General features: G+C 34.4%; 1 protein-coding gene across 12 annotated transcripts in view; it reads left to right on the top strand.

The window, feature by feature from the left end:
- The window catches only part of east (enhanced adult sensory threshold), a 334,547-nt gene extending 317,728 nt beyond the window's left edge, over positions 1 to 16,819 (top strand). For 10 of the 12 annotated variants that reach the window (XM_067781718.1, XM_067781719.1, XM_067781712.1 and 7 more), the window contains 2 exons: positions 2,679 to 2,845; positions 3,515 to 16,819. In XM_067781718.1, the coding sequence (XP_067637819.1) occupies positions 2,679 to 2,845; positions 3,515 to 6,554 (3,207 nt within the window). In that variant the 3' untranslated portion in view covers positions 6,555 to 16,819. The remainder of the gene's footprint in view (positions 1 to 2,678; positions 2,846 to 3,514) is intronic. The other 2 variants (XR_010952555.1, XM_067781714.1) reach the window with 2 other exon arrangements.
- Positions 16,820 to 17,463: the final 644 nt, after the last annotated feature.

Here is a 17,463-nt window from a genome sequence, read left to right as displayed (position 1 = left end):
AAGGCGTCCACCTATAGAACTTAGGCCCACTCCCTTTTAAAATTATCATTAACATATTTCATTTGATACCCATATCGTACAAACAAATGCTAGAGTCAGGCCTGGTCCACCTTTATGGCGATATCCCTAAATGGCGTCCATCTATAAAACTATGGCCCACTTCCTCTTAAAATACTCTTTAATACATTCCATTTGATACACATGTCATACAAACACATTCCAGGGTTACCCTAGGTTCTTTTTACAACATGGTGATTTTCCCTTACTTTGTCTCCACAGCTCTCAACTGAGTATGTAATGTTCGGTTACACCCGAACTTAGCCTTCCTTACTTGTTTTTATATATTTGTACTTCACACATATGCTATTAAATTTTTTTTTGATCTGGTATTATCGGTTTAGCCGACGCCAATCACGCTCAACACATGTTGAACAAATCTCCAAAACAAAAAAAAAAACATAAACGCTAAAGTGATGTTAAGTAAACCGTCATGATCCCATTTACAACGCCACAAGTACTGCGCATGATCGTGTGCTGGCCTCTTTTCAACTTATTTTGTTTTATATTTTTATCCACACCACAAGTAAAGGCTTCCAGTCTCTTCAATTCCTTGCGTTTGGGATACATTCTCTCATATTTGGGTAAATCACAAAAGTCTCCTATTCGTTGTAAAATTTTAAATATTTAGTTTTTACCATGGTTTCCAATATAAACTTTTATTTAAGCATAGCAAATACGATACTTCGGAGATCTTGTTAGTTACCAAGTTTCTTGGACATACAGAGCCTAAAAACCCAACTGAATATCACTTTGCCAACAAGTGCTAGTTTGAAGAGAGTAGGCAATTGAAAACTAGAGCCATCTCGGCGAATAAAAATCACACTCAATTAGTCCCTCATCATAACTGTACCGAAGATCTATGGTTCTTCCTTTGATGTCAAGGTTGTTGTTGTTGTGGCAATGCTTCGCCCCATCCTATAGGTGCTGCCACTCTCAATCCAAGGAAGGAGTCCAAGGAAACTTGCTGGTCCAACAGGGGTGCATCAGAGAGAGGGGTGTTAGAGGCGTTGGTTTCACATTACAATTAAAGAGATGGTTGTTGTCATGTGGGGACACATTGCAAGCGGGCATACATTTTGTACGTCGGGGTTGATTCTGGATAGGTAAGAGTTTAACCTGTTACAGTATCCAGCTCGAAGTTGAACTAGACTGACGTTCGGCTCCCTAGTGATTTTGCTTTCCTATTCTGCGAGTTCAGTGTATTTAACTTTAAGAATTGGGCTCGCCGGGTAATTACTGGCATAGAGTTCAGACGCCTCTGTGGATATCACTAAGGACCTTTTTGTGTTCGTGTACAGTAAGTGGTAATGAGCGCAGCTTTATCTTTACCCTAAGGGAGCCGCCAAGAGATTTGAGGATTTTTGATACTATTGTGGAGGCATGCTCTCGAAAATGTAGATCTTGATCGAACGTCACACCCAGTATTTTTTGGGTTATTGGGTCGGTGACAATGTCAGAACTCTCTAGGGGAAAAACTGTAGAAAATAGGGAGATAAATGTTTATTTTATTACATAGTGGATCGTTGGGTGAGTGGGGAACTGTAGTCATTATCGTGCAGTCATTGGCATAGGATACAGTGGTAACTCTTTCTGGTGGCGAATGGAACCGTGATATGGAGAAGTTGAACGAAAGCGGGGATAGGACACCACCATGTGGCAGCCCTTCTTTAATTCTTCTGAGCTTAGATGTTACGCACCTGAATTGCACCAATGCCTGCCGCCCAGACAGATAATTTTGGTCCGCCCTTTAAGACTAAAAGGAAGAGAGGACCCTTCCCAGCCTTGCAGTAACGTGCCGTGATCATAAACTTTTGATAAGTCTAGCTCTCAATCCGCACTTTATATGTGTGTCGATGGCGTGTAGCGCGGTGGTAGTAGTGCTATGTAGTTTTCGAAAGCCATACTGATTATTGGCAAGACGCAATTTTGCTGTGAAATAGGGGAGCTGAATAACTTCAAGTGTCTTGGTTACTGGCGATAGGAGAGATATCGGACGATAGGATTCTCCTAAGTTGTCTGGTTTCCCAGGCGGGTATATTCTAAGCCCCCTAACCCGCTGGCAATTGGGAGAGGTCAAAGGCTTCGCTGTATAAAAAAGACTCCAGCCCAGAAAGAATTTTTATAGATACCCGAATTTGGCAGTAGAGAAGAGAATGTTGAGAGGTTTTAAGCGCTACACAAACCTTAATAGCTTCACTGCTTTCCCAACCAAATTGTTCCCGAGACTATCAGTGTAGTACCCCAATGGTAAGTTAGCGGATCTATATCCGACAAAGATGAGTTTCTATCGCTAAAACATTAACTGAACGAATTCCACTAAATTGAGAAAAACAGGTGGAGAAAGATTTGATCCCCTTTAGCTCTCCCAATCGCCGTTAGATGAGCGCAAACAAATGATAATGGGATGCATGTTTGATTCTTGACCAAATTTTTTTGATATTTCCCATTGTGTGCAGATTTCTATGAAAAATAAAAAAGTAGCGCTCATCAAATTGAAGATATTTGAAATAAAACTGATTTGAGTTTAATTAGCACATTATTATTATAGAAACCTCAATTTATTTAGACAAAATTTCTTTTTTTATATTAACAGCCACACACGTAAATTTTTCTTCTAGGACACGGATCGTCTCGAAAAGGCACTGTCAGAGATGGGCATTCCGGTACAGTTGGGCATCGGCACAGCTGTTTGCAAGCTATGTCGTTATTTTGCAAATCTATTGATGAAACCACCAGATAGTACCAAATCACAAAAAGCAGAATTCGTCAAAAATTATCGCAAACGGTAAGGATTCGTCCATTTTAATGGAAAAAAATTTAGTGTTTCCACGGTAACCAATATCGCTTGGATGGTTGAATGCCAATAAATGATTATAAGTTATGGTGTTCCCATGGCGGAATTATACAAGGTGGCAGCACGGGATAGCTGATTTGTTCTTTTTTGTTTGATTTGATACATCAACTTTCGGCGCAGGTCGATTTTGACATTAGTCCATCGAATTTACAAAAACAAAGTACATGGAACTTTTATTTATGTTTTTAGGTATGTCACCATGCTCCCACCTTGTATAGTTCCGCCATGGTGTTATCTGTTACCAAAGAAACAGGGGTGGTTTTTCATAACTTGATAGTCGACGTTTGTCGGTTAAATATTTCAATTCGATATCGAAGTCCCGACGAGATCATTTTGGTTTCCGTATCTTCATATGAGTATTTTACTTTTCATAATTTAACAAGTGCTTTGAAAGTGTTTTGGAGCGTTTGTTTCTAGCTCTCTAGAAAAAAATCTGAGAAGCATTATAAAATTTCAATTTATGAACAGGCAAATCGACAGCTAATTTGCCATCGAAAAGTTTTTATGAGGGAGTTCGGGCAAATATTTCGTCATGTTCCTTATTTCGCCAACGTAACAAAGAAAAGTTTAGGGTTATACCAATTATTTAATTTTTTTCAGGCTCCTACAGTTCCACAATATTCATGACGGCAGTAATGATGCTTCTGAGGCTGATGATGAAGATGGTAACGGAACGACAGTGCCGGATGAGACAGCTAAGGCATCGACCTGTAATAGCAATAAAACTCAACAAAAGCTTGACAAATCAAATTTATTCATTTCAAGCGAAATAACCCCCTTGAAGAATTTACCATCACCAGCAGATTCAAATGGTTCATCGATTGAATGCCTGGGCGAGGCAGCAGCATTAGAAATGAGTACCAATGATAGCTTTGACACTAAAAAACAGTGCCAACAAATCAAACAAAATACGTCATTGTTTACAAACGACGGAATGGCAGATTTTGATGCACCAGTGGCCTTATCAACCGATTCTAATTCATCCAGTGCGCCAATGTCACCGACAAATAATGGCGGCAAACAAATGTCCAAACTTAAGGCAATCCTTCAGAGCAGCAGTAGCAGCTCTCAAAAAACGAATGCAAGCGGATCAACACGCAAATCTTCCTCATCATCAATAACAGCTGGTGGTGCTGGCAATAATGATATATCAAATGTGTTACGTGCCAATCCAAATATATCTATGCGTGAACTCTTTCCAGGTGAAGAAGATCTTGGCCTGCATTTCAAGGTGCCTTTTGGTAGCAGCTCAAGTCAACGTACACCTGAAGGTTGGACGCGTGTACAAACATTTTTGCAATACGATGAGGCGACAAGGCGCTTATGGGAGGACTTACAAAAGCCCTACGGCAATCAGAGCTCTTTTTTGCGTCATCTAATATTATTGGAGAAATATTATCGTAATGGTGATTTAGTCCTATCGCCAAATGCATCATCCAATGCCAGTGTTTATACACAAACGGTGCGACAGCGTCTCACTTCCTACGATCAGGGACACTGTGGTGGATTAGCAAATGCCAAACCAAGCCCATCAACAGGCAAAAGAAGCAGTACAGACATTCCTACAGTCGAAATTACTGAAGATGACGAAGAACCGAAACGCACTAGTTCAAATGAAAATATTGTTCCACGTATGGAAGTTGATGATGCAGCACGGGATGTCAACAATCCACCACGTCGTAAGCGTGCACGCAGCGACTCCGTTGATAAACTAACGAAGCAATTAAGCTCTAATGCCGTCACAATAATAGCTCGCCCGAAGGCGCAAACAGCTGGAGATCCATCTCCACAGAAATCGTTGTTGAAAGAAAAATCAAATGAAAATAGCGTTATACCAGCGACTACACTTACTGTCGTAGGAGTTGGTAATACAGCTGGGAATGGCGCAAACAGCAACAACAGCAATAGTAATAGCAGCAGCGCAGCGGGCAATAGTCGCAGCATTTTGAAAACCAATCTTTTGGGTATGAATAAGGCGGTTGAAATTTTACCAATATCCGCGTCTAATAGCAGCGCTACTACCAATAACAACTCTACCACGGCGAGTGGAAAAACACAAAGCATTAGCAATAATAGCGGCAGTAGCACTACAACTTCCGAGAGCAAACATCAAAAGATACTCGAGCTTGCAAATAAGTTGTTGGACAATCGAATTGAAGCGGCAGCAGCGGCGGCAGCTGCAGACCAAACGAAAAGCAGCAATAGCTCAAGCACTGGCACATCCATATTAACATCACCCCCAGAACTTGTGAGTTTGCAACGGCGTGCCATGGGGGCAGCAAGTAGCAGCGCCTACTCTACCAACACTAGTAATGCTACAACCACGCCTGCAACTAGTATCCCAACAGTATCGCCACTCACCACAAGCCTCATAAATAACAAGCGTACCCCACATACTACAAAAACTACAAATGCACCAGGCCAAGCTGCAAATGCTACAGTAGTGGTATTGCCGGATACGCTGACGTTGCGCGAACGACAGCAACGTAGTTGGCGGCCAACGTTGATGCCTGTTGAGGAAAATTTGCATTTACTTACCAAAGACGGACCACTTTATCAAACTGCGGATGGGCGTAGGCTGCCAGCACTAGTGCAAGTACTCTCAGGTGGTAAACCATTCCTCATCTCAATATTCGATTATAATCGTATGTGCATATTAAGACGAGAGAAATTGTTGCGTGATCAAATGTTAAAGACAGGCAAAAATCCGCATGAGATCAAGCAGCAGCAGCAACAACAACAACAGCAGCCGCATTCACAACACCAGCAACAACAACCACCTTTAAAATCAGGCGAAGCGCCGAATATGCATGGAACGAATTTCAGTAAACACGCAAGTAAACAGCAGCACCATCATCAGCAGCAGCAACAACATCAAAGTCAACAACACCAACAGCACCAGCATCAAAATCAACAGCAGCAAAATCAAAATCAACAGCGTATGCAGCATCTACAACAGCAACATCAAAAAACACAACAAGAATTAATGCATTTACAACAAATGCAACAAATGATGCAAATGCAAAAACAAGCTGCTCACAAAGCAACCAGCCGTTATCAACCAATTGCACCCAAAGCAACTCCAACAGCAACTGCACACAATGGGGGTGGTACCAATAGTGGGAGCAGTATGAATACTTCGGCCACTACACTTGCATCGCCAGTTGTCAACAATGTTAATGTACCAAATTCGAATAACAACAGCGTTTTTACATCGCCCATGTTGCCGTTATTGGCCAACGCATTCGCAAATCCAAATCCAAATCCACTTGCTGTTGCAGCAGCCGCGGCTGCAGCTACAGCAAAATTAAATAGTAATGCATGGATTTGGAATTTCCCCAACGAATCGAATCATTTGATTAACGGTAATATGCCAACACATACACAAGGTCCGCCAAAATTGCCACAACTGTTACATAAGGGTCCACCAATTGGTAGCGGCGTTGGTGGCAGCGGTAATATCGCTGCAACGATTACATCAAAACAACAGCAGCAACATCAACAACACCAACAAATGCTTATCGATAATACACTAATGTCAAAAATTCCAAAGACTCTAACCGTAATACCACAACACAAACTTATGGGCAGCAACAGTACCAATAGCAATGCGACGGTTAATATGAGCCATAAAGAGTGATGACAGCTTAACTGTTATACGAGTGTAAAGGGTAGAAGAGAACGTAGACAGCGGCGTTTGTTTGGCGCATGGTTAAGTAGTTGAGCGGCAGTGGGATATGTGTAAAATTGAGCTCTCTTCGCGAAGGGGAATTTTTTTGCACATACGTATTTGTACATATACTAAAGATAAACTTCCAACTTACGCTTTTATTGTTGCGCCCCACAAGGGCCATGAGATACGAGAGTAAAGGTTATGTATTTTCCTAGATAGTTAAGTTGTTTTTGCCGGTAAATACGTAGTAAGTATATAAAGAGAAAGAGAGAATTGAATTTAAAACACTGGTATTTTTTTCTCTTATCCAAGTCGTACCATGTAAGGCATTCAACAGCACATCAGTGATATTAATAATGTAAACAGGGTTCTAGTGCCAATATCATATGCAACTTCAGCTTCAATTAAGCTATACGCGGTTTGATGGAATGCTTCTGCTTTAAAACGAAGAAAAAATGTTGTCAACTGCAAGTTTCATAAGTTTTGAAAAAGTTTCATTTTTATCTTTTACGCATCGCTATATTTAAAACAAAAAATTACATTCCAACACCCTGCACATATTTGTAATAACACTTTTGCAGTGGCATATCTTTTACGCTTTGCGCTATATTGCTGAAGATCGCAATATGGAAGAAATGGCCAAAAGTTGTATAGTATATAGCTTCAACATATACTACAAATCGGCAAAGTTTCAAGTCACATCGACTATTGTTCAATGGTTTCTTCCTAAATTGATGCCATACTAGCTAATCTGCCGTCCATAGCAAAATGGCAGTAAAATTCACTTACTGCCTTTTTAGGAGTTTTGATGCCAATATATCTGCGACACCAATTTACCCATTAACTTAAAAATTAATCGTTAATAAAGATAAATCAATGTGGTTTAAAATGTGTTTTATGTTTCCAATATCTTAAATTTCCCAACCAAAAAAGCAGTAAATCATTTTTTCAAGCAAGTAAGCAGTATAAGATAAATATTGCTGCTCTTTTTCTCTAAAAAATATTATGAAACTATATTGTGAGAAAAAGAATAAGAAAGCAGTAAATTTCATTTTACTGCTTTAATATTTACCTGACTGCTTTACTGCTTTAATTATGTACCAGAATCACATGATAAGATTTTCCACAAGTCATTTAATAGGTCATATTCATAAATTTTTGTTTCGTACCCAATAAAACCATTTATTTAGTTAAGACAAACGTAAAACTTGCACTTCAATATCTCTGATTTCGCTTTTTACACTAAACTGCCCTTTTGCTATGGAAGGCAGTATAGCTAGCTATAGGTATTAGGGTGCGTCCATTTGTGTGGACGAAAGTTAACCGATATCGCTCCATCGATTTTTCGATAGGATTTGGGCTCAGGAAAAAAAGTTCCACTAAGCATACCAAAAAAAATTATTTTCGAGCCTGCAAAATTAATTTTTTTTTTTACTTTTTTTCGACTTCGATTTTTAAGATTTTTTCATGACGTACTAAAAAATCTTCATATGTATACCCTGTCCTACCCAAAAATGTCCACTAAAAACCTTGGCAATAACAGTTTTTTGGAAAAAAAAAATATTTTTTTTTTGCAAAAAACAGTTATCGACAACGTTTTACAATCAAATGAAAATTTTTTTTAGTAGGTCATGAAAAAAACCTTAAAAATCAAAGTCGAAAAATTTTACAAAAATGAAATTTCGCAGGCCAGAAGGCTTTGGGGAATGTTATCGATGTGATGGTCCTTTGCCGGATACAGATCCGGCACGCTCCGGTAACAGCACAATTGAAGTGCTAGCCAGACCATCTCGGGGACGATTTATATGGCCACATTAAACCTTCAGGCCATATCCTTATTTTTTTGGGTATGCGTGGTGGAACTTGTTTTCCTGAGCTTAAATCCTATCGAAAAATCGATGGCGCGATATCGGGTTAATAAATCTACCCAGTCTAATAGTAATATCATTCGTAATTTTAACGTTTCATTGCATCCTTATGCAATGCTTAGATTCAACATTTGCATGAAAAAGTTTTAAAATAAATTTTGGCCAAACATTTTCCGAAATTCCGCTAAATCACTGATAAGCTGTTAAATGGACCTATAATACGAACAGTGTGCAATACTCAAGCAGCATAAAGTAAGAACGACCTTTAAGATGTATATATATATATGTGTGTGTGGGATTGGGTTTCTATATAACATCTCGACCCTTTCTCAGCAGCCTTGTGGCACGCGACACGAAGAAGCAACAAAGGTCAAACGAGTAGCAATAGTTAGTTGACGACGAGAACTCAAGCCATAACGACGGAAAAACGGCGCGTGTGAAAGTTGACCATCTTGAATATTGCAATAAATAAAGTGTCATATTACATTCAACCATTTGTAAATTTCATTAATTAACTTTGTAACTCAAACCTTTATTTTTAAAATTAAACATTCTATTTAAACTTCGTAAGAAGGACAGTCTTATAGCACTAACCCCCTTTTACCCACATATATGTATATATACATATGGAATTAAAATTGTATTTACGCGATAATTTTAGTCTGGTTTTCTTTTATAAAAAATTGTCTTTTTTTTTGCGTAGACAAAATTCACAATAAGTAAAAAAATATTAAAAATCAATAAAGACTCAATCAAGCCAATTCGACTATTGCGTGGTTTTGGCGCTTACGTTGCTTAAACCGCTGAAGCGCCGAAACTTCGCAAAAGTTGAATGTGTTTGAGCGTTTAGATATTCAAACTATTTTCTATAGACTGAATGAATGAAATTTAGCATTGAGCTACAATTTGCTTACTAAAAAAAAACAATCGCGTGTACTTCCATAAAAAACTTAGTTTTTTTCTATTCTAATTGAAAAATTCGTTCAATTAAAAATAAATTTATCATAACAATAATAATGAAAAAAAATTTTGTGTAGGCCTCGAGCTCGTCTCAAACCCATGATCTTAAAATCATCAAGTTTTCGTTTTAAACTTTTTATTAAAAAGTAAAAATTATTATTTTTTAAATTTTCTTTAAAAAGTTTATCGTTTCCATACAATTTTCTTTTCAGGTTAATCAATGCTAATGCATTTGACTTGACATTCTTCTGCATGGCGAATTGGATTTTTTCGCCTTGTCATCACCTTGTACGCCTTGAGCCCAAGTTTCATTGGTTTATTTTTTTATTTTTGTTTTTTTGTTTTTTTGAACCTGTTGAGCTTTAATAAGTTTTGTATAAAATTCTCGCACATTTGGGTAAAGTAGTTCAAACTCTAATTTTTTTCTCTATAAAATTTGTAATGCTTGCTAAGTTTTTGTTAACAAAACAAATACAAAACAAGCACGTTATTACTTTTTGCTGCGGATATATTATATACTGTACATTTATAAGAAAAAAAAAAAGATATGATAATTGACTAACAGTTAAACAATCAGTTGGAAAAAACTGGGGCCGAATCGTAACATAAGATCCGTGATCGAATAACGTTTTTTAAATCACAATAGTTCCGAACTGGTGTATCGGATTAAGGAAATTCACATATTTCAACAACAATGCGTACTCACTAGATCCGTAATATATTATTATTTTTTCAAATAGATAGCCTAATTTTTATCACTTGAGTGAAAATAGTTTTCGTTCTGTGATCATATGTTACGATTCCATAGCTGTATTTGAGAAAGAAAATTTATCTCAATTTGAATGAAAAATAAAAGTTGTTAAATGTGTAGAGCTCAAATGATGTAATTTTTGTAAAAAGACGGGTCATAGACTAGCCAAAGGCTGGCTATTAACGTAAAACTGGCTAATACATGCACGTATACATACATTTGCAATACACTGTATTAAGTATTAAATGAAATTTGCATATAAGACGATATTTTACCGCGATGTATTGTTAAATCAAATGTTAGCGGTTTATTATCAGGGAGAATATTATGTATAACATTTAAAAACATATTTTTTCAATTAAAAACAATAGGAATAAAAAAGTAAACAAATATTTTAATATTAATACATATGTACATATCGCGCGTTTTATTTTATATTCCGAGATTATAGCATAGCCCGCATAACGTAATGAAAATGATGGGCGTGAGCACAAAAATAGCAACAGAAATTATTAACATGTTCCTATATTTTTTCTATTATTAGCTTTCATTAATTTTAGTAAAATTATGAATGGAGTGTACAACGTAAACTAAGTAAACCAATTTCAAAAACGTTTGCAAAAAACTCGATAGCTCGCAATCCTAAACAAAAATTGCATGCGAGTTTCGCTGCCATTTGAAAGGATTTTTTTCTCTTATTAAATTGAAGGGAACGCAGCAAAATATTTCCAAGTAAGTCGTTTCTATAACGTAGAAACACTTATTTATAAAAATGTTTGCTAAAATACATTCATATTCTACCAGTTCGGCACGGCCGCCGAAAAAATGCTTTGCCAAATGGAAAAATGTAATTACAGCGGATTTGTATTATCGCGCCGCCTACTTTTAAGCTCATCTGTTGGTCTTACTATGACACCAATTCATTACTAATTTCGTCCGAAACCATATGAAATGCAATACTGTGCTGACTTCGAAAATTAGCGATTCAAATTCCCCAATTATGGTTCTCCCTAAGAGAAAAGTTTTAATTACTTTGGGCTTAATATCTTCAAAATTTACACTTAAAATTTTCAGAATTTTTCTCAGTATGTAGTTTTGTACAAAAATTAGTTTTAATCTCAGAAAGTAAAACTTCGAATACCACCGTATTTATTTTTGACATTTTTTTTTTTTTGGAAGTTTGTTATATACATTATATAATTGTAGTTGTCAAGAATCATCGCGATAAACTTAAACTATAAGTGTGGATTGGGAAAAAATGTAAAATGGTCACAAAACTATCAATAAAAAATTTGTGAAAATTTCAGGTAAAAAGTTGACATTTTTATAAAGATTTCGACAAATTTCTTGAGTTTTTTAATTTTTCCGAAAAGTTATGAAATTGGTTTTACAGTTTTCGGTATAATTACAATTCAATAAATCTTTCGAAAATTAATATAAAAAAATTGTTAATTTCTGCTGTTATTTCGTATGCTTCTTCTTGTTCTTCTTCTTGTATCGTAAGACGAATTCAGTACCAGGTGGTGTTATTCCATCAGCTGATTGCTTCTTCTAGATAATTTTCGCCTTGATACAACAATATGTCTTAAAAATGAAAGTGTCGTATTTACGTGTGCACCACTGCATATTAAAGTTGAGCGAAATAAATATTTCGAAATTTTTTCTAAGTTTGACTTTAAAACTAAGTTATTGTATGTATAAGATTTTTTGGTGCTTGGGTTGTTTTTTCGTGTAACTTTTTTTCTTGATTTAAACCACAATTCTTCAAGGTTTTTTCTTAACTTTTTGCAATTGTAGTTTTTAAATTTTGTTTTAAATTTACCTTTTTTTTAAATTATATGCGTTCATGTTCAATGAAAATAGACAATGTATACACGGTAGTAACAAAACCAATTTATGCCCAATTCGCCGTACTTCAAATGAAAGGAAAATATGTTGTTTGCATGCCTTGCACCGAATTCATCTTAAAAGAAATTAAAAAAAATACAAGGCGAATTCATACAAGGATGGTAGCAAAGCGAGTTGAACCCAATTCACCGCAAGCAAATGTTAACTATAATCTTTCTGTATCTAGGCGTTGCTTGTAAGTTATCAAGAAGAAGCAATCAGCTGATGGTATAACACCACGTTGTACTGAATCCACCTTGGCAAAATATAAAAAAAGCATGCGTTAACATTGCTACTACATACTTCATTTTAGAATTTGTTTCAAAAACGGCCTACGTCGGAATTCGGTTGAAGAATTTTTCGTATTCAATTATTTCAGAATTTTGTTTGACAAAGCCCCGGCTAATGTCAAAATGTATTGAATTTAAGCTCAGATAGAACGTTTAAACGAAATTTGAGATAGTCAGCCCAATTCTGCATTTCGACTTGGATTGGAATTTTTTCGATTTGGCAATTTTGGTATTCTGTGTTCCAATCTCTTTCGATCCAACTTCGAATCGTTCGATTTTTTGTATTCTGCATTTCGATCGTAGTTCCGTTTTTCTAAGTTGCAAATTAGTTGGCGGAAAAATATTTTCTTTTTATTTTTTTATTAATTTATAACAAAATTTTAACAAAAATGTAAGTAAAACTTGTTAAGAAACGTAGAAGGCTTGATGATGATTGTTTTTATATGTTTCCAGGTCAAAAACAACATGTCGATGTCGAAGTCCTTGGACGTATTTGCCCCGCAAAAGTATCTAACACATACCTGAAAGCATCCTTGTTAAGTCGAAAGTTTTTTTTGAACCTAAATAAGAAAATAAGTCATTAAACTTTACCACTTTTAAGTTCAATTTATTGCATTTCGCCACTCATCTCAAATGGATTACACAAATCTCGCAATATTTGCCTTTCCATTCTCGCCTGGCAATTTTCGTATTCGTTGCTTTCCAACTCAATAAATAATGCCGCGGCTATTGATTCCATTATAATAGACAACTATAATTTGTGTCTGTTCGTTGGGCCCAGTTATATGCTAAAGCAAGCTGCCGGCGTAGAGGAAGGTGAAGCGAAAACGTAAACAATCCTTGCGGAAAGAATAAATAAACCTTTATAAAGTATTTTAGGCCAGTGCAATGAAATTAGCATCCTTAAAATTCAGAAAATATCAACTATATTCGTGCAGGAATCCGTTTTAACAAAACTTTGTGGCCACGGCAGGGAATTGGCCAAAAGAACGACAAAAACACACTTACAATTATGAAAGCACTTCACTCAAAAAAATATAACACTGCGGCAATATATTCTATTGCTTTTTTTGTACAAAATGGCGTGGGTAATAAAATATAAACGTTTTTCAGTGTTTTTTACAAATTTTCTTTAATTTATTTTGTTCCAATGTTCACACATTCCGTACTAACAGCTGATTTCGAAAAACCATTTGCTCTTCCTCTTCTCTTTACGATTCCGTCGTAATGCAGAATACCAAACTTCGATTAAAGCGGAGCGTAGAACGGGAACGTAATCGAAATGCAGAATAGGGGTGAGTGTGTTTTTAAAACAGTTTCCGAAATCGGAGGTTATTCAAAGATTTTCTGGGATAGGGCGTTTTCGACACGTTAGACGAGAGGCTAATGTTCCACTCAGCAGTCGATACGTTGTCTTAAATTTTGTTTTCAATATTTTCAATTCTTTTTTTTTAAGGATAATTAGTTAAGTTTTCTACATTAAAGCCCTTATTGAACTCAAGTATATAAAATACTTATTCTTAAATATCTAATTTTTGCTTTATTGAATGCTTTATCGAGTGAAAAAGCTAGCTGGTTTTGCTTGTTGTTTCGGATTTTTTTTGTCAATGTAACAAACGACAATCAAAAATAAATATTTTTCAATAATTTTCGAAGAATAGAAAAACACCAGAAAATGCAATTTTTGTAGCAATTGCAGTAAAAGAAAATATGTTTTTTTTTTTTGAAATAGGCGCATATTTGGCTGGATGCAACATCTATGAGTTTTTCCGCATGCATTTTGTTTGTCTTTTAGGTTAAAACGGAAACGATTGCTTTCCATTTTAAATATATTTTGTAAGAAGCATAATATTTTGCTGGGGCTGCTGATAGATTTTCGTTATTAAAGCAATTATAGCCCTGTGTGAAAGGGAAAAATTAATTATTTTCTTTAAACGATTCACGTTTCTGTGTGAAATTGATATAAGCTATTTATTTTTTTTTTTTTCGCACTACTAATACGTACATTTATAAAGAACTTTACTCACTTATTGCTATAAGTATATACAGTAGACTGGGTCGAAAAAAAGAAAAATTTATTATTATTATTTTTTTTGATCCTTCAAAATACAGCCGAAAAGGTTTTTTCGTTGTAACTTGGTTATTTGACGTCCGATTTTTTAAATTTGTATGCCATTATTTTGGCCTTGAAAAAAAAAAAAAAAAATTTCGAAATGTAGAATTTCGAACTTCGAAAGCCAATATCTATTTTTTTTTTAATACATTTTTTTATTTTTAAATCGGACGTCATATAACCAAGTTACAACGAAAAACTTTTTTTTTTTTATATGGCGACCAACCCAGTCTAATATACAGTGGTCGCCACATCAAACGAAACATCTTATATTAAGATAATATTCACACCTGCTTTTATCTTTAACTGTTTTGTTAATTTAAAATTTAATTCTTTCTCTCTCCGATTTCCAAAGAATTCAAGTCCAATACTTAAAACAAAATTGCATAAAATGAACGTAGAAAATTTGTATTATATGAGAGAAAAATAGGAGCACCCACGGCAAAAAAATTCTCAAAACTAAACGGTCGTCGATAGCTTTTTGAAACTTGCACATCGTAGGTAGAATTGAATGATTGAAATTATTTCAATCCTTGAAAATTTTTGTATCAAATTTTGTGTATTGAATTGCTGTGAATTTTGTTTTGAGTATTGCACTTGAATTCTTAGAAATAGGAAAGATAAAGCATTCTATTTTAATTGATAATTAACAAAACGGTTAAAGTAAACAGAATTTGTAAAAAAAAATAGTGTTGCTATTTTTGTGTAAATTTAAAAGAATTCACTCACCCATTGATCTAAGTAGATGCATACATATAAACTATATCCAAAAACCGTATACATAGAATTAAATATAATAGTGATAGAGCCCTATATTTAATAAATATATATAAAATTATAAATAGTTTAGTATTACAAATAATATTTAGTAGTGTGAAAGGCGAAAGCATACATTTTAGCAATAATAACAATTACAAAAATATAGTATACAAAGTATATAATAATTAGGAAATAATCGTACAGAACGTGAAATGAATCTAACCTCAAAATTTGCCCTTACAAAATTTAAAAATTAAATTAGTTTAGTACATAAAAACAAACAAACGTAGCAACAAAACAATTCAAAAAATGTTAAGGAAAACAGTGCCTAAAAAAACAAACAAAAACAAGAACAAAACAAAACAGTTATTTAACACACACACATACAACAAAAAACATATGCTAAATTCTGCAGGAACTAAAAGCTAAACTTATTATATAATACAGAAAAATTTGTATTTATATTTACGTTCTGTCACATTTAAAATATTTAAAATGGTGGTATTTATAAAATAAAAAATTTCTAAAAAAAAGAAAGTAACAAACAAGTTGAACAAGTTAAAGCAGATGTGAAGCTTATAAGAGTATATTCATTTATTAAATTGATTATTACATATATAAATATATATATATATAAATAAAAATAAATAAAAACCTTGTTGTTTATTATATACACCCACATACATATATACATACATACCGACATATTATATTCATAAACATACATATAAAAAATAAAAAATAAACACTCATAAATTTTATTTATGATAGAATTATAAAAAAATGCAAATGCTTACTTAAAATGAGAAATGCATAAAAAGCACTAGCAAGGAAAAAAGCAAAAAAAAAATATTGAAAGTGGCATTTCATACATACATACATACATGTATCTATGTGTGTTATATTGCAACTTATACCTTAGTCATATACACTTGTTTATTTGTTAATTTAGCTTAAGCTGAAATACTATATACATACATGTATGCTTACACACACACATCATTAATATATATATCTTAGTTGTATAAGTTAAATCTATTAAAAATTCTTTATGATTTGACTTTGTTTACTTATTAATAATGTAATAATCAAGTACGTAATAATTATAAATTACTCCTATTTCAAATACATTTACAATTGTATACTTACATATGTGTTTAAATTTAGCGCCCAGCAATTGAAAGGTTATAAATATATTGTCAAAATTGTAGACCAAATGTCGAAAAAAAATAGTTGTAATCAACTTATGTAGTACTACTGGCGTAAATGCAAACAAACATACATAAACTCTTTAAGATTCCTAATTTAAAGATTCTTTTCTGCTACAAACATAAATGCAAACATATATAGTTATACATATGTTTATACATAATCATTTACAATGCGTATATCACGCTTTCTAAATATGTACGTGTACGTATTATCAAATTATCATAATTTCTTTATGAGCATAATTTAGCTATAATTTTAAATCAATAAATATATATCATTTGCAATGCTTTTATTCAAGTTTTAAAGGCTATTGTTGGTATGAAAGTGGCAATGTTATAAAAAAAGAAATATCTAATATACAATTGAAATCTTTGTTTCCTCATACATGCATACATATTTTGGCTATTGCGTTTTATTAAGTTGAAGATTCGAATTGAACACTTGATGGATCATATCGTTAGCTTAATGTGAAAATGTGCTAAGTCACTTTTTTTGAAAAATTGTATTTTAATGCAGTTTTAAAACCGAATTCAAAATACATCGATCACAAAAAAACAATATTTAAATTTTTCACTTTTACGTGCTGTGGGCAATGATGAGTAAATGTGCTAAGTCGTCAGCTGTTAAAAAAAATGTGCTAAGTCAACCTGTCAATAATATCAATCTGAATTACTAGTCATTTCTTTGTGCGCGCATTTTATTTATTTATTTCATTCATTCAGTCTAAAAGTACGTGCTTTGTTGTTGTTGTTGTATTAACGATAAAGACACTCCCCGAAGGCTTTGGGGAGTGTTACCGATGTTGATGGCCCTTTGCCGGGTATAGATCCGGTACGTTCCGGTAAAAAGCATTATTAAGGTACTACTAGCTCGACCATCTCGGGAACGATTTATATGACCACATTAAACCTTCTAGGCCATCCCGTCCTCCCCAACCCCTAGTTCCATGAGAACTTGGGGTCGCCAGAGCCTCGGCTGTCAATGAAACAGAATTCGCCACGGTTAGGTGAGTTGACAATTGGGTTGGAGAAGCTAT

This window comes from Eurosta solidaginis, chromosome 4 (assembly GCF_040869045.1).
Source record: "Eurosta solidaginis isolate ZX-2024a chromosome 4, ASM4086904v1, whole genome shotgun sequence".
NCBI classification, from domain to species: Eukaryota; Metazoa; Arthropoda; class Insecta; order Diptera; family Tephritidae; genus Eurosta; species Eurosta solidaginis.
Note: the sequence above shows the minus strand (reverse complement) of the source record. Positions and strands in the feature narration are given on the sequence as shown.